We start from the raw sequence: 17,560 nt of genomic DNA, 5'->3' as shown, positions 1-17,560 counted from the left end.
GACGAAGCCCCTGTGAGGGGACAAAGCCCCTGTGAGGGGCCCGTGGGAGAAGCCCCTCCACGGGCAGAGCGCTGGGCAGAGCGAGCTTTGTGTGCTGCGCTCACGTGAGGCGCTCGGGGCCCTCGGAATGCCGAGGGATCAGGCACTGAGGTTGGGAAAGACCTCTGAGATCATCGAGTGCAGCTTGTGACCGATCGCCGCCTTCTCCACCAGACCACAGCCATGAGTGCCACGTCCAGTCGTTCCTTGCACACCTCCGGCGATGGGGACTCCTTCCCTGGGCAGCCCTTTCCGATGTTTTATCACTGTTTCGGTTAACAAATTCCTCCTGATGTCCAGCCTGAGCCTCTCCTGGCCCAGCCTGGGGCTGTTCTCTCTCCTACTGTCCTTGTTCCCTGCAAGCTGTAAATTTGGAAGGAAAATCAGTTAGATTTAACTCGCGTTTCCTTACCCAGGGAGTATATCTCAAAAGAGTGATTGCGTTATTGTTCTCAAGCCTAAGCTGAGTACTTATTTAGGTTAAAAATAGCTAAAAATCATATCTGGCCAAGCTTTGGTGCTAGGCCATTTCATCCATCTTAAGCGCTTTCTTCTTCAACAGTGAAGGTCAATAAATATTCCGTCAATGATGTGTTTCGTGGTAAATTTAAATACTTTTGAAATGCAATGTAGTAACAACTGCGTCAATTAAACCACCATATATTTTGTTCTTCTGATTTTTATCAGTCATGTCACCAGCACTGGAGTAGGCAGTGTGTGGTAACCCTTAGGAGCAGCAGCTCCCCAATTACTGCTGCTGTTAGCAGAGCTGATAAAGGCAATTATGCCTGGAAACAATTAATTGTGTTAAAAGAGCCTAAGTTATGTGCATCACTTGGCATGCAGCACCTTCCTGGCCTGCTTTTGTCCCTACGTGGGTGTGTGTGCGTGTATTATTTCCGTGTGTATAACTCTGGAGAGAGAGCCAAAAGGAGCCAGGAGCCAAAGGAGCAGGGGAGGGAATGGCCACATGGTCTTTGTCCTTTGGAGTTGATATTTTTGATCTAACTGGGGGAAAAAAAAAAATCCATATAGTGACCGAATACAATTCTGATGTAATGAAGTTGCAGTCACACTCGGGAAGTGACCCAGCAGTTCCTGGCAGGACACTGTGATGACGTGACAGCATTATGGTTGTCCTTTTGTCCAATAACTAAACTCAGCTCCCCACACCTCCCACCCTCCTGAAAACCTTCTTTGTCATTATTATCCTCAGGGAATGACGACCAGCAAGGTGACCCTGCTAGAGGAAGCCTTCCAGCCCTTTTGGCAGCTCGGTGCAGATCCGAGGGTGCGCTCAGAGGGAGGTGAGGCGTGATGTTTGCGCAGCAGGAAGCTGAGCCGAGGGTGGGGAGAAGGTATTCAGTGATACAGGCATGTCCCAGTATCACAGCACTCACCACCCCAGCACACCTGCCCGCTGCAGGAATGCGCTCTGTGCCAGGTGAGTCAGCAGCCGTGCCCTGGGCACTGGCAGGGGTTTGCACAGTCACCACAGCCCTGCCTTGCTCTTTAAAACCAGCAGATAGTCGCCCTGCCAACACCATTCCACCGTAGCCTGTATTTGCACATGCCCATCAAACAGAATTACAGCCACGGGTTAAACCTGCTGTAAATCTGCACATGCAAACACACGCATAGATATACACACATGCAAACAGAGGAATTAGTTGAGGGATTAGGAGAAGCCCTTTCTTCCCAAGAACATTGGTAATTTGAACTTCATACCATAACTAAATAAATGGTTTGGGGGGAGTGTGGTTCAGAAGAGTCTGACTCAGCTTCATGTTGTAAATCTAGTTTTACCACTGCCTCGCTGTGTGATCCTGAGTGGAGTTCTCAGATTCTCTCAACCATGGTGCCTTTTGCTGAAAAAGTGGGAAAATAAGAACTGCTTAGTCACAGGTAAGAACATAACTAATTTGTGCTCAAGTGCAACATACATTGAAAATACTGCTTCTCCCTGGGTGGATAATTTGGGTTCCGGTGATGGTGGAGAGGAGTCTGCATTAAACATCTGGGTTGCTTTGGAGTACTTTGGTCAGCACCTGCATGTAATTGCGTTCTCCAGTTGTCCAGAAAAGCAGCTGAGGCTGAGGCACGAGATAGAAGTCAACTGCTTTTGTATTATTATATTTTCTATTTGGACAGGTAGAAGGGTGCCTTCCCATTCTGCAGTCTTCATGGAAGATAAAGGTTTTGTGACAGCACATCACTGGGACAGGATATGAAGGATTGCAGATAAACCAGGATTTTGGGCTACAGGGTTTATCAAATATTGCAGTGCTGCAGGCTGGGATTTATCATCTCCCCAGGCTTGGTTCCTATTTGCCTTTGCTGAAATCCTTTTGAAGGGTGACAGCAATCGAGTACATTAGAACTGTAAGCAGGCAAAGTACAGAAATCAGGCTTTCTTATTACAGGAGAAATGGAATAAAAAACTGTGAAGATTACAGGGGAAACCATGTCATGGTGAATAAGAAGTCAGGCTCCAATCTTGGGGAGAACTGGCATCCAGACTGGTTTAAATAAGATGCTAGATTTTTTTTTTCCTATTTAAACTTGATCTTGAATTTCCTCCTGCTACCTTATATCCTTTTACGGTCAGTAGCACTACCCTCATGCATATTTATTAGTTTTAGACATATTTTGCAAGTCACCTTCAAATCTTACTTTCTTTTCCTGGACAAACAGGTTGGTTATGTACACACTGAATTTGCAAATCTCATCTCTGGTGTACATTAACCCCTATTAGTCTGGTTGCTCAATGTGCAGATAAGTTTTGGGGCTTATTTGCAATTTAGCTTCCTTCTGTATATTAAACACAGCCCATACTTCTGTTTAGCTTTCACAACCCAGATTCCTTCACACATGGACATGAACTGCATATTCAGCATCCTGGCAGAGAAACAGCTGTTCTGTTTGAGAGATCAGTGCCCCTGCTGTCTGAGAGAGAGCAGGAATTAGGTGTTTGTAAGGTACTCCTTCCTTTCAGAGAGCTGCAGGTGTCAGAAGAGCAGCAGGTTTATTTACCTGCACTTATTTTCTTTGCCTTAAGCTCACAGTGAAGCTGGACTAGAAGAGGCAGATTTTATTTTTTCTCCCCAGACTAAACCACATCTCTGAACCCGAGCTAGAAGCACTTTCTGTTTGCTTGTGGCACTTCAGACCTGCTGAAGGCCTAGAAAGTGCAGCCACTGAAACACACAGTTGGTTATTGAGGCAGAGGTTGGTGTGGCAGGAGACAAGTTGGAATAAACACAGCTGTGTTTTTTCCATCACTGTGTGCTCATTTACTGGGTCAGTCAGCCACAGACCCTGGCTGTGCAAAGGTACAGGGTAAATCCCTGTCCCTGGGGAAGCACTGGGGACTGTAGGATCCACTCTCAAATTTCACCTTGGATGGGGTTCACTGTTGTTTAAATCAAATAAAGCTGTGGTTATACCTATTACAGGCAATGCTTAGAGCTTATTAATAGTGAGGCAAAGAACCTGCCATGGGATATACAGTCAACTTTGCAATCAGTTGTGCTTTCAAATGCTTAATTGCTTACAGTTATGCCAGGGCAGTCTTCAGTGCCCCTAGGTTAAGGTTTCAGATGAACCCCTCTGAGTTCCCTGTGAGGACTTTTCCCTTTGAAGAAAAGGAACTTTTTATCTCCATCACTCTGAGAAGCTCTCAAACTGGTTTTGTTCCCGTTCCCAACTCTGGGCAAAGCCACAGCCACAAAACTCTACAATCCAGGGTTTCAGAGGGAACAGTGGCCTTGTTTCCAGGAGAACAGCCTGAAACACAGACTGCCCACAGGCAGCCAGGCCCGAGGGATTGGGCAGCTCCAGGAAGCAGCTCGTGTTCCAGCACTGGAGCAGTTCCCACTGCTGCTCTGGGTGAAGCACAGCTTTACTGCCAGGCTCAGGCTGGCTAATGGGCATGGCTGACCCTGATTTTCACTTCAAAAAGAAGCCGTAGTTGGAATGATTTAGAAAGGCAGGATTTTCTATACAGGCCCAGGGTTTGTGCAGGCAAAAAGATCTGCATTAGATTAATTCTGTTGGATCCCTGGTGGTGTGTGGAGCTCCCACCCATCTTCCAGGGCATAAGAAAACCCTCACAGCTTTAGCACACAAGCAGTGCCACTTGTCACATGCCAAGAGCAGAATAAAAGGGCCCGTTCAAGCCACAAGATGAGAGGCTCAGGGGAAAAGTAGCCCTGAGTTATCTGGGTGCAGAAGAGAGAATTCAGCACCTGTGGCAATGAACAAAGTCAGGCCCTGTTATCAGCTGGAACTGGTGCCACCAGCAGACACAATCTGCTGTTTCCAGTGTGCCATTTCAGTTGAAGCTGTTTGGACCTAACCTGGGAATACAATGCTGGGATTATCATCACAGCAGCCTTGGGAAACAGGGTTCCCTTCCTGAAATTCAGTGTCGTTTTTGCAATAAAACAAATCTAATTGCACCCTCCAGTTCCCTTTTTGCAGTCACGCCTGGGAGGGACACACAGGATATAATCAAATTCTCTTTCCTGGCATCTCATGTACTAATGATCATTGTCCTACCGGTACTTTGCAGGCTGAGTTGGCTTTCCTAGTTCCCAGGCAGCCCAATTTGGGTTTTCCCCCAGTTTTTTTTAATTAAGCAGAAATCAATTCCACTTTTATGAACCGGTGGCCACATTCTGCTCCCAGATACTGATAAAAATGCAGAATGAATCACTTGCCTGTCAGCACTGGGTGGAACCCCCAACCTCCTCATACCCACAGTGCAAATTTTCATCAAGCAGGAACTCCTGGCCATTTACTGAAGGGGTGACTGAGGAGCTCAGAGCGCCACACAAGTTCCCTAAGTGGAGGGAGGGAAAACAAAAAGAGATCTTGTTCTTCTTCTGAGACACAGATTGTTATCGTATCACAAAAGCCAGCAGCTGAAAAGATTCCAGTCAGGAAGCACCGGTGCTTTGAGAACAGGTTAGACTGCCTGTCCTTCCCTGGGAGACTGACACCCAACGGGATCTGGGATGGAAATGAGTTATCCTGACTGCTGGGCTCACAGCCATTATCAGATGCTGAAGTGTTTTACATACCTCCTTCTCTGTGGGTTCCTCTTGTCATTCCCCAGAACAAGTGCAAGAGCAGCTGCATTCAGCTGTGGTGTCAGATGAACCTTACCTTGAAAACCCAGAAAGCAAAAAACACTCCCAACCAGAGCGGCTCGACGTTGAGTGGCAGAGGTAGTATTTTATTTTTTTTTTTTTTGAGCATCCCTCCTCAAGGACACCAAATTTAGAGTTTGTAAAACATCACTAACTGAAAACAAAACATTGCCAATAACAAAAATGCAAACCTGCTGGAAAGGAAAATGCAGCAGCATTCAGGTATCAAAAAACATGAGAGCTAAAGTGCTTGAGAGAATTTCTTAACTATGCAGAGTCTGAAGTGAGTGTTCCCCTAGAAATGCTATTTTTAAAACAGCACTTGCCTGGCTGCATAAAATTTTTCACCAATCTATAGCAGGATAACACTATTAAGCCAGAGCCATTACCCCAAAGGGCTAGGAGCAACACATTTCTTTCTATCCCTCATACTAAAATAAATTATATTCAAAGAAACACATTATAAAGTTCAGGCAGCCAAAGTTGGACTTCAAGGAACGTGACAGAATGGATTTCCCATGCAGTGAAGTCGCTAGCATGGCCTGAAGCTGAACAAAGCTTTGGTGGGATTTCTAAAGTGCTGTCTTTTAGTGTTTTTTTGCCTGTCTTTAGTAGTGTTTTTTTTTCACACCAGCACCGGGGTTGTGAGTTTAAAAAAATTCTGAAATAACAGACCAGTTTTCAGTGGATGCTGGAGCCAGACAGACATTGCACAGTGCACACAAATAACTTTAAAAAACTACAAACAAATCAAACCAAAAAAAAACCCCAAGCCCCCAAACCTAACCCAGTTATGGTAAAACGTTTCATCCCTAAAAACAAACACCCACCAAGCACCAAGAGCAAATCAGAAAGTAACATCTGCCTCCTGGTCCCCTGGCTTGTCCCAGCAAGGATGGATACTACGTAATACAAGCTCAGCAGCAATGGTTGAGAGCCTGAGCCTGCAGGCACTCAGTGCAAAACTCTCTCGGCATTCAGCTCCATGGGAGTGATCCAGCTTTCACCAAAGCCAAAGGGAACTCCCTACAGGCTTCAGCCAACTTTGGATTAGCCCCATAGATTGACGGAGGGAGCAGGACCTTACTTTACAGTCACCGTTTTTCTATCCAGCCACAAAAGCCACCCCCTGAAATTCCTGGAGGGGTTTTCGACCGTCCCCTCCACGCATGCATTTAACATCCATTACAGTTAATAGCAGTTACACATGCAGATCGATGGGAGAAAAGTCCCAGTTGAGAGGAGTTACTGGTAGTAAGAAAAGAAACCCAGTAGAAATGCTGAGAATTGCTAAAGACCCAGCTCCCTCGAGTGAATCCCTGTTTTGCCAGCCGGCAGGTGTCCTGCAGGAAGCTCTATGGTGTGTGTTTGGGTGTGCAGGGTGTGTGACGTGGGGAGAACCAGCGGCGCCGTTCTGCCACCTCCATCCCAGCTCTTCTGCCACCTCCGTCCCAGGGAGCGTCCGAGCGCCGGCCGCCCTCACTTGGGAGCAGCGTTGGTGAAATCGTCCTGTGCTACAGCTGGCAGGGAATGGTCTATCCTGAACTCCTCCTCCAGCCCTCCGGGCGCCTTGGCCGCATCCCCCCGGGCTGCAGGCTGGACACTGTCCATGCCACCCCCCTCCAGCCCCAGGATTTGTCTCTGCACCAGCTTGGAATAAAGGCCTCCTTCTTCCATCAGCTCCTTGTGCGAGCCCTGCTGCACCACGCGGCCCTTGTCCAGCACAATGATGTTGTGTGCCCTCTCCACAGTGCTCAGCCTGTGAGCTATGACAAGCACCGTGTGGTTCTGCAAGTCGCCGTAAATCGCCTGCTGAATCTGCGGGGAGAAAAGGCGTTAGTGCCCGGGCAGCAGCTCTGTGGTCTGTGTCCAGAACCTCTGGACAGGAGATGTGTTCTCCTCTGCTCCCTGCAGCACTACCAGCACCAACATGTCCAGCCCAGCTCCCAGCTGCAGCCCAAAGACCGTCTCAGTCCAGCCAGGTGAGCTATTAGCACAGGTCTGATCCTGCAAGCTGGGGACTTGTTACAGCCGGGCCCCAAATTTGGAGACCACGTGGTGCTGGCAGTCTGCAGGAAGCCGATATCTGGTGAATGCAGCTGCTCAGAAAAGCAGGATTCTTTCCTCAGTGTATCAAGGCAAGGCAAGAGAGGTTTTTTGCCAGTCAAGAGACAATAGCACTGACGTCTAAAGGCAGGCAGGTGGCCATCAGGCACATGTCACATTGACACCCCTGGGTAGCCAAAGCCAGCCCTGGGCTGGCATCAGGTACCACACACGTGACACCTGTGAGGCAGCAAGCTGCTCCAAGGTCAGATACTTGTGCTGCCCCAGCAGGATTTGTCCTCTGGGATTGGAGGCACATCCTCAAAAACCAACCTTGAACAGGCTTTCCCTTGAGTCATTGCATCAGGGAGGCCAAACTTCCAGACAGATAAACCACTTTACAGGATGCTCAAGGCTTTTCCTGCAAGTGTGGATTCTTTGGTGCCTTGGCTAGGATTTGAGCTCAGGCACTCCTACTCTCGTTGCTGCAGCACCATTTTATAGGGTCTTCCTCTGTATCCTGTCCTAAAAGACTGCACAGAGTCTCTGTATGCCAATTAACACCTTCCACATTGAAAAAATCAGCAAAGATCCCTACCTCATCAGGACTGTCAGGCATTGGCTGCTGTGAGCATGGAATTATTCCTTTCCTGGTGGCTCCAAGAGCATGGGAAGCAAATTTGGAATTCGCGCTTTACTCAACCCTCTGATTGCACTGTATCAAGAGTAAGTTTGTCCACTGGCTGGAAACTGAGGCTACTGTCTGTCCTCCAAACCCTCTTTGGCCCAAACAGCCAGGTCACCCACTCACTGCGTGCTCGCTCTCTGCATCCAGCGCGCTCGTGGCTTCGTCCAGGATGAGGATGGGAGGGGCTCGGATCAAGGCCCTGGCGATCGCCACTCTCTGCTTCTGCCCACCTGACAGCTGAGCTCCTTTTTCCCCTGCCTCTGTTGGGTCAAGGGAGAGAGGAAGGGGTCAAAATGAAAATCAAGAGCTGCCAGGACGCGCAGCTGCCAGGCCCAGCAGCGGGTGGGTACCTGTGTGGTAGCCGTCCTGCAGCTCGGTGATGAAGTTGTGGGCGTTGGCCTTCTGGGCAGCCTGAACCACGGACTCGAAGGAGGCCGAAGTTAAGCCATAGGAAATATTGTCTGCAATCGAGCGGGCGAACAGCACGGGCTCCTGGCTCACCAGGGAGATCTGCAGGAAGCAAAGGGAGAGCAGGGCTCAGGAGCAGAAGATGCACTGCATGATATCTCTGACCGTTGATATTTGTTCCTGCTGAGTAAGGACCGACATCAAGATACAGGAATGTCATTAAGCAAGATAGAGAAGTGCTCAAGGTGAGCTTCCAGTGAGGATGCCAATGTCAGGGTGCTCAGTTTGCATCTTCTGCTGGAAAGCCAGTTTGCAGGAAAGAAACCTGATGCAATGCTGGCACATTGGCATCTGGGATGGGCTTCCCCCTCCTAAAGCCTTCTGTGGTTTTGCTCCAGATCTGTTATTCCCATCACTGTTTGCTTTTCCCAGAATGGAAAACCAGCTTCTGGGATAAGTCAAGCTGGAGAGACCCTCTCCCAGGCCCTTGCTGATTTTCCTTTCAAGGCCAGTAATCACACTTGGGCCGTGTGAATGAGCCCTCTTGCATCTTTTAATCCCAAATGAGCAAGTTAGGGAGGTAACTGCTGCAATTCCTTAATTGCTTAGCAACAGTCTCCCTGTCCTGCCTTGCAGCCATGGCTGTTCACTGTCACGTTCAGCTACTTTATCAAATCCTTGATATTGGAATAAATCAAACCTTTCAAACTATCACTCAGAACTGTGCATGAGAGAGCCAGGGAGGCACAATCATATTTTAATTGACTTCTCTCCATGCCCCTAACACCACACCAGGCTTTCTAAACTGAAAGATTTGCTTGGCCTTTGATTTTTCCTCTGTACAGGCAGGGAATGTAAATTAGTCACAGTGACTTTGGCTTTCCAGCCTGTCTCTGATCAATTGTTTTCAGGTTTTCCTGCTGACTGCTGAGGCCATTTGCTCTGGGGGCAAACAAAGGAGGCAGTTACTTGCAGAGATGAAGGCTGATCTGTGCTGACACACAGATGAGAGCTGAGGGGCCCGGACCCCTCTCCTAGGCAAAGCACCAGCCCTTCTGGTGCTCCAGCTGCTGCCAGGACCCTGAGAGGTTTAACTCCCTATTAGCTGAGAATTACTGTAAGATCTTAAGGCAGAAAGGGCTGGAGGAATACAAAACTCTTTTTCCAAACCCAATTTAGATGATAATTAATCCAACAGCCAAAAACATATTTCTACTGTGTTGGCCAAAAAACACCAAACAAAAGATGTTTTTTGCTCTGTTTTTGGAAGGCTTCCCCTTCCCCTTGAAACCACCCTCCATCCCCTTCCCTTCCACCCCCACAAATTATCCAAATTCATTTCTTGGACCACTTCCAGCCTCCAGCTTTCTGGACATTTCTGGAGCTGCCAGATCAAATCCAAAGCAACGTGCAGCCGTGCCATGCATCCCCTCAGAGCCCTGCAGGCGGTAAGTGGGCTAAGCAGAACACAGGTATCACAACCAGAATACAGGTATCAGTGGCTCGTACCACGGAGTGCAGGTACTTGTGATCGTACATGTTAATGGGACGCCCATCCAGCAGCACCTGCCCGTCCTGCAGAGGGTAGAAGTTCTCCAGGATGTTGACACAGGAGCTCTTCCCACTCCCCGAAGGACCCACCAGCGCTGTCACTTTGCCGGGGTGCAGGGTGAAGGACACGTTCTGCAACATGGATGGGAGAGCATGCTCAGGTCCAGGCTCTTCTCAACGTCCTGGGGCACTACACAAGAGAAGGAGCCAGGATCTGGCCAGAGTGCCCCTCTGCCTTGGGGATGTGCCACATCAGCCATTTCTCCTGGCTCTGAGGAAGCAAAAAGCCTCCAAATGGCTTCAGATTTGCCTGCTGATGTAGCAGGTCCTCTAAAAAGCAAACTGACCTCTTTGCTGCTTCCCCCTGCCTCATGATCCCAGCCCCTCTCCCACGGAAAGAGCCTGAGGCAGCTTGGCACAAAGCCCCGTACCACGCTGACATGTTTAATGCCTGAGCGGGGAACAAAGGTTTTATTAATAAATCTCATTCCTTGTAAGGAAGGCCGGCCCTAAACACCCGCTGCTCCTTTTAATCTGTTTTCCAGCAAGCACTGAGCCTGCCTTTACACATCTCTGACAGGAGCTGACACTCCCCATGGGCTGGGGTTTGCTCCTGGCCAGGATGGAGCAGCAGCACGTGGTGCTGGGAGTGCGCAGTGCCCACGGGGCTCACCTGGAGGACCTGGGTTGCGGAGCGAGTGCGGTAGGAGAAGGTGACATTCCTGAACTCCACCTCCCCATCCACGTGATCCGGGGCCAGGGAGCCGTCGTGCACCATCGTGGGCTTGCGGTCGATGAACTCGAAGACCTTCTCAGCAGCTCCCACTCCCTGCATGAGGCCGCTGTACACGGAGCCGATGGACTGCAAGGGAAGAGGCAGCGGTGAGAGCCTCCCAGGTGATGGGGAAATCAGCCAGCGCCACTCGAAAGGGGAATGGCTGAAGCATTCCCAAGTCTCCCATCGCCTGATGTTGACTGCAGGCATCAGACACAGGTAAAGAAAACTCTCCCTCCTCTGCTGGGTATGGAAGGGATATACGGACAACCCAGGGAAAGGGTGTTTTCTAATACTAAACACAGAGCTGCAGAACAGTTTGTACTGTAACTGCCCCTCCCACCAGGAGGGGGAAAAACACTCCAAACCAAACTAAATCCACACCAAAACCACAGCCTGGAAACCCCACCAGAGGCTGCAGTCATCTGAACAGATGGTGAGAGCCAGGCGAGCTGCCTCTAGCTCTGCTCTGCCCCTGCACAGAGGCTGAAGCACCACCAAAACCACACTTGGCTGTGAGGAAACCTCAACTGGATCATTCCTGCCTGGATTAGCCAAGTTTATGACTCTGCAAGGGGAAGGCAGCCCTGGGTGGGCTCTACCATCCCACCCACAATCCCATCTTGCTAATGTGCTGCCAACGCAGCAGCTTGCAGCCTATTCCGGGGAAAGGGAAAAAAAAAAGTAATATAATTAAGTTCTTAATGAAGCCTGAAATTTAACAGGCAGCTTTGTAATCCCTTCATTCTTCAGGCCAGGAAATGTGCTTGGCAGGCAGCCAGGGCTCTGCCCTTCAGCAGGGCCAGCCTGACCCCTCTGGTCCCAGCTGCCTTTTTGGGGGACAAGCTGCTTCAGGAACATGAAGGTTGTGAGACCACAGTAAGGGAGGAATGGGCAGCAGAGGGGAGAATCCTCCCTCTGGCAGCACCACGGCACCAAAGAAATGTGTCAAGGGAAAGTCAGCACTGGATCTATCCCTGAAACTGCCCTGGGACCTTCTGGGAGATAGAAGGGGTAGTCCAGAGTGTGGGGAGGCCCTGGCACAGGTTGCCCAGAGAAGCTGTGGCTGCTCCACCCGTGGAAGTGTCCAAGGCAGGGTTGGATGAGGCTTGGAGCAACCTGGGAAGGTGTGGAAGGTGTCCCTGCCCATGGCAGGCAGCTGGAATGAGATGGTCTTTAAGGTCCCTTCCAATCCAACCCGTTCTGGGATTCCCTGCTAAAACTGACTCACCTCCATGCAGTCCCCCAGGACGAACTCGTAAATGATGAAGGATATCAGGTTTCCACTTGTCATTTGCCCAGAGATCACGAGGTGCCCACCATAGTAAAGGATGCTGACCTGGACCACCAGCAGGGTCAGCTGAAAGCAAGAAAACACCCCGGAATCAGCAAGGACAAATGGATATTTTGGTGCATTTGGCATTACTCACACAACAGCCCAAACTTCATGTGCTGACATTTATTCTTTGAGCCCTGAGCTGAGGATCCCTGACAGTGCAGCTGACAGCCCTAGGAACGAGCATGGAAATGAGAAAAACAACTCAAGTACATGGGCTGATTTAAGGAGCTGGGCAGATATCTTTCAACAAAACAAGTCCCGAGGGACAACAGCCAAGGAGGCAGAATTTATCTGAAATAACAGATCATCTCATGAACTTCTCTCTTGGATTAAGGTTCTCAAGCATAATAATCTATGTTCAAATTATCCAAGGCACGCAGTCACCTTATCACTAAAATAAACTTTCTGTTATATGAGTGTGACACATTTTAATTTAGAACACAAAATCAAGCCAGGAGTTAATGCAGAATATCCTCCTTGCCTGTACAAGTCCCTGAAGCATAACCCCAGCTGTCACCTGAAGTCAGTGTGGGGGGGGTACCACCTACTCTGGAAAGGAGACAGATCAGCTCTGATGTGACAAATACCAGCTCCTTTTACTCAGCTGGTTTTGTTCCATGCTGCCCATGCATGCCTCCTCTATAGCTCTGCTACGATCTGACCTTAAGCTCCTGTGTTCCCTCCAAGAAAGACTCTACCAGGGCTGAGCTACATCCATTGTCTTCTTTCTACGTGAGCCCTGCAGGAGTGGTTTTTGAGGGCTTTTGCCTTCTTAGATTTGTCAGGATCAGCATCAACCCAGCTCATGCTCCAGCTTCACCTGGGAGCCCAGAAACAATGCTAATAATACTCCCATTTTGTTTCCAGACTTGGGAAGCCATAAAGTCTCTTACAGCTGCATGAAGGCACCATAACTCACAGACCCTTCACCAGCGACTGCCTCGATCCCTGAACATGCAGAGACAAGGGCAGCCTCACGTGAGGGTTTTGCCCTGGAGAAATCCCAAACCATCTGGTGTTAAACGATGAAGAATCATTTTGGGGGGGAGGGAAGGGGGAAGAAAAAAAGCCCAAAGCCCAGAAGCCTCCCCCTGCCACCACCCACACGCAGAAGATCTCTGTTCCCGAGCAGAAGCTCAACCAACGCCGCGGCTGTTCCCAGCCGGAGCCCCGGAGCAGAGCTGGCACAGGCACGCACTGCAGCACCACGCAGCCATGGGCTGCTCCACGACCTTCAGCTCTTAGCAATTACTGCCCCGTTTGCAGGGGAAAACAGGCAGCTCCATGGGACAACACAACGCTGCCTCGGGGCGGATCGGGATGTATTCTTGGATGGATAAAAATAACAAATGATCGAGAGCCCAGGGATCTCTGGCAGCAGACAGCAGGGCTGGGCTCACCCCAAAGAGTTCCCTGGGAGCAGAGGAGAACCACGTGTGCTTTGGGATCTGGAGAGACTCCCCTGCCCATCCCAGCCCCAAAGAGGGAAGCCCCAGGGCCATCCACCTACCCCACTGGACCAGACGTAGTAGGTGTAAGCCATGGCCTCCCGCTTGTTGAGCTTGTACACCTGCTGCAGCTTCTGCCAGTACACATTGGCCTCTGTCTCCTCGTTGGCAAAACTGCGGACGGTCTTCATGGCCGAGATGGTCTCCTCGGCCGTGTTGTTGGCCTTGGCCAGAGCACTCTGCACATCCTTGGAGAGCTTCTGCAGGGAGCAGGGGGAGGCAGAGGGAGCTCAGCGGGCGGCAGGTTGCCTGCGGCACATCTCCCTGCTCGCCCTGGGCTCTGGGACCCCACCAAGCAACTCCAAAGTGGGAGGAGAGATGGCACGAGGACAGGCAGATGCATACAGGACATTCCACAGCCCGGCCACCTCTTCGATCAGACCTGAGATGCTTCCACTCCTGAGCATGAAGCAAGGTAAGAGCCCAAGCTACACCTGTCTGCCCACGCAGGTTTAATGTCACCTTCCTGCCCCCACTGCTGGCAGCAAAACGCTCCAGCATCACTCCCACCAGTTCCACAAGCTCCTTGATGGCTTCACAGGGAAACCAGCCCAGTCCTGTGGCAATGCCAGCTGCTCCTGCCTACCTGGTAGTACTTCCCATAGACATCAGACACCAGCATGATGATGGGGAAGCCCATGAAGGTGACCAGGGAGAGCTTCCAGGAGAGGCTGAACATGAAGAAGATCACACCCGTGGCCTTCACCACGTTGCGCAGGAAGATGTTGATGTTCTGGGAGACCAGGTCGCTCACGATGGTCGTGTCCGACGTCAGGCGGGAGATGACGTCCCCTGCAGCAACGAGGGGTCGGGGAAGGGGAGAGCAGGGACGTGGTCAGCACGGCAGGTCACTGCCTAACCGTGTCCCACATCCCATGCCAGGGGCCAGATGGAGCTCCCCATCCAACCGGCTGGGGGTCTGAAGGGTGGCATGGAAGGGGGGCAACTCTCCACCGCTGTGGATGCAGAGCAAAATAGAGGAGCTTGGATTGCTGCATGCAAGAGGAGCAGGAGGTGGCATCTGAAGGCATAAGCGACATCCCTGAGTCACCAAGGGTGGCTGTAGGACAGCAAAGGGGACTGTGGCAGCATCCTGTGCTGGAGGGCAGCCCACAGCCTGGAGCTGGCCCAAGGGACCTGAGGACATGGGTCCAGCTACTAAGGAATGGAGCTCTGGCGGTGCCTTTTGGTGGAGCTGAGTGTTACAGCCAGCAAACATCACACTGAACTCCTGAATCCTTGGCCTGTGTTTGAGTCCAGCTGAATTCCCATGCTTTTGTGCAAGTCCAGGGTTATCTGTATCCCACTTCCAGTAACATCTCTGCTTGCCCTCAGCTACCAAGGCACTGTGCAGTGACTGCTAAATACAGCAACAGCCTCAAAACTAAAAATACCACTGAGACAAAATTAAATGTGTGCAAGTTACACCGGAGTGGCACACACAGCCTGGGACTGGGACAGGACTGAACTGGAAGCGGGGAAAGCAACAAGCACACCCAGCAAGCCTCACACATCCGAGGTTTCGGGGACAGGAGCAGAGCTGGACAGCGGCCCACCAGTAGGCACAGATGGGGGGGAAGGAAATGGGAGTTTTGGGGGTGGGACTTCTGGATGCCAGGCTGATAGATGGCAACGGGATATCCCCACGGTGGGAGGCAACAGAAAGGAAAGAGCTTTCTGCCTCTATTTCTAACCACGAGCACGTGGGTGCCGCCTCTGGCTGCTCCCAGTCTGCTGTATGACAGTAGAGCAAGCCACGGGGAAAAAAATCTGGAATGGGATAGAGGGGTTAGAGCAAATCCAGGGGAGAGAGGAACCAACCTGTGCGATTCTCATCAAAAAAACTCATCTCCTGAGACACCAGCGACCTGAAGAGGCAGTTCCGAAGGCGGATGTTCAGCCGTGCAAAGATGAGCGTAAAAACGCCGCCCCGGATACCTGCGGCAAATGAGCTAATTGCAGATAAGAAACGTTATAGAGCCATGGACACGAAACCCTCTCAGCAACACCAACACCCCCACGCCGGGCCAAGGGCCTGGGCAGTGCTGACACCACTTATCACCAGCCCACACCTCTCCTGGGTGCCACCAGCAGAGCGGTGGCTGGTCCTAACCATGGTAGTCACAAGCTCTGGGAAGGAACGCAGCACTGCTGGAACAGCACTCCCCAGGGAACCCATTCCCTGTGTCCATTCCTGCTCCCCCACCTCCAGCAGATGGGCATGAGGGGCCACACAAAGGCCTCGTGACTGCCAGCCACGGCCTCTCTGCTCAGAGAATTCCCTGCGCATCCCTGGGGCCTGGCAGCAAACTGGTGGAGTGGGTGCCTGTGCCCACCATCACCACGAGCTCCCGTGGGAAAACCCCAAACTCCTTGCCAGGGCCAAATCCAGCCCCTGCGTTACCTTCCTATGGCGAGCAGCGACATGACCAGCACTGCCGTGGAGAAGCGATCCATGCTCTTCTGCACCACGATGCCGTCGATGGCCAGCCCCGTGTAGTAGGGCAGGAAGGTCTCTCCTGCAGGACAAGCACAGGACATGGAGGTTCAGCCCCACTGCAGGGGACTGGCACAGGACCTGTGTTCCCCACTGTGACAGCCTGTGGACAGCCCCATCCCCACCACAGCGATACTCAATACGCAATCACACAATACACCCTGAGAATGTGGCACACGGGGATTGTATCCCCTACTGCATTTGGTGTTGCCCCATTGCATTTTTCATCCACCCCACGCAGCACATGCCACCCAGCACCCCCAAAAAAAGCAATCCTAGGGTGCTTCCATGCCCCATCACCATGGCTCCTCCATCCCTCCTGGTGGGAATGGGAGCACACCACGGCCTGCCTGGTCCCTTCACTCACCCAGGGCAGCCACGAGGAGGAAGAATGAAGCGATGCCCAGGAAGAAGGCATCTGGCTTGGTGTAGGACAGCAGTTTATGGATGGTGGGACCTGCTGCCTCCTCCCTCTTGTCCCTCGGGGTGCCCCCATCACAGCTCTCCTCCACCTCAGCGCGGGACTCGGAGCTGGGCCCCAGCGCCTCGCGGGAGGAGGTGACACAGGCCAGCAGCTGCCACAGCCCGAAGGTGGCCGCCAGCGCCACGTAGGTCCAGGCAAAGAGCCCCCAGAACCAGGGGTCCCTGATGGTCTTCCGCACCTCCGAGTAGAGCAGCAGCTTCACCATCATGTAGATGCCCATGAGGAGGCAGACGACGGCGATGAAGGTCCGCGATGCCCTGAGGCGCCGGGGGCCATAGGCTGTGTTGGTGGCCACGCCGATGGCAGCCCCCAGCAGCACGCAGCTGCGGTACAGGCAGCCCCCCCAGATGTCCAGCAGCGAGTTGAAGATGTTGAAGTGCCGCAGGTCCTGCAGGACATTCCGGCCGCCCTGGCCGTGGGTGTAGAGCAGCGTGGTGACCACCACATCGGCCCCGCTGAGCGCCAGCGTGCTGGCCACCGCCTTCCAGGCGCGCATCCTCGCCGCCGGGCTGGGGGTCACTGACGTGGTGAGGGGCAGCCCTAACACAGGAAGGACGTGATCATGTCGGCCTCTGTGGGGTGAGAAGAGGGGGACGGGGTTATTTACCCAAGGGAGGAGGCAGGGAAAGGGAAGCAGGATGGGGGAGCAACCGTGCCAGCTCCCCACCAACCCATCCTGACCCCAGACACCACTATCTGCACCTCCCTCCCCTCCCCTGCTGCACACGGTATTTCATTAAATGAGCAGCACAAAGGAAGACAAACTTCTCTCCTGGATGCCTTCACCCATCCTGAATCCCAAAGCAGAAATCTGCACATCCCGATGAGAATCTTGCTGTGGCGGCTGCTGGGTGCTGCCATCACATCCGTGCAGCCACGTGTCCTGCACTACGGAGCCGTGTACATGTTAAACTTGGACAGTCATGATCCCAGAGTCCCTGCCCACCTTTCCCAGGACAAAGCTGAAACCAAGCAGTCAAAACCGTAGGAAAGCAGACAAGGGAGCAGCTCAGCTCTATAAGGGATCCCCCTCATCAAAGTAAGACTAAAGCAAATGTACCGCAGCTTGCCA

The 17,560-nt window shown here is 51.8% G+C and overlaps 1 protein-coding gene and 1 long non-coding RNA gene across 2 annotated transcripts; one reads left to right on the top strand and one right to left on the bottom strand.

The window, feature by feature from the left end:
• Nucleotides 1-410: 410 nt before the first annotated feature.
• LOC137484533 (uncharacterized) lies at nt 411-6,566 on the top strand. The gene is made up of 2 exons (XR_011004911.1): nt 411-1,915; nt 2,191-6,566. It is a non-coding gene; the product is annotated as an uncharacterized lncRNA (long non-coding RNA).
• ABCB9 (ATP binding cassette subfamily B member 9) lies at nt 5,254-17,339 on the bottom strand. The gene is made up of 11 exons (XM_068208420.1): nt 16,372-17,339; nt 15,912-16,026; nt 15,329-15,459; nt 14,094-14,299; nt 13,510-13,707; nt 11,892-12,020; nt 10,559-10,747; nt 9,844-10,017; nt 8,277-8,436; nt 8,050-8,186; nt 5,254-7,010 (listed from the first exon to the last, which is right to left on the bottom strand). The coding sequence occupies exons 1-11, from the start codon at nt 16,982-16,984 to the stop codon at nt 6,672-6,674; spliced, it is 2,391 nt and encodes a 796-aa protein (XP_068064521.1). The 5' UTR covers nt 16,985-17,339; the 3' UTR covers nt 5,254-6,671.
• Nucleotides 17,340-17,560: the final 221 nt, after the last annotated feature.

The sequence above is a fragment of the Anomalospiza imberbis genome, chromosome 18 (assembly GCF_031753505.1).
Source record: "Anomalospiza imberbis isolate Cuckoo-Finch-1a 21T00152 chromosome 18, ASM3175350v1, whole genome shotgun sequence".
NCBI lineage: Eukaryota > Metazoa > Chordata > Aves > Passeriformes > Viduidae > Anomalospiza > Anomalospiza imberbis.
This window is presented reverse-complemented; position numbering and strand designations above follow the sequence as displayed.

Excerpts from the sequence above, each read along its gene's own strand:
- ABCB9 (XM_068208420.1), bottom strand. The coding sequence starts at position 16,984 with ATGCGCGCCTGGAAGGCGGTGGCCAGCACGCTGGCGCTCAGCGGGGCC. Across the intron at positions 14,300-15,328 it reads TTTTGATGAGAATCGCACAG|GGGACGTCATCTCCCGCCTG; the intron begins GTTGGTTCCTCT and ends TCGTTGCTGCAG. Across the intron at positions 10,018-10,558 it reads CCGCAACCCAGGTCCTCCAG|AACGTGTCCTTCACCCTGCA; the intron begins GTGAGCCCCGTG and ends TCCATGTTGCAG.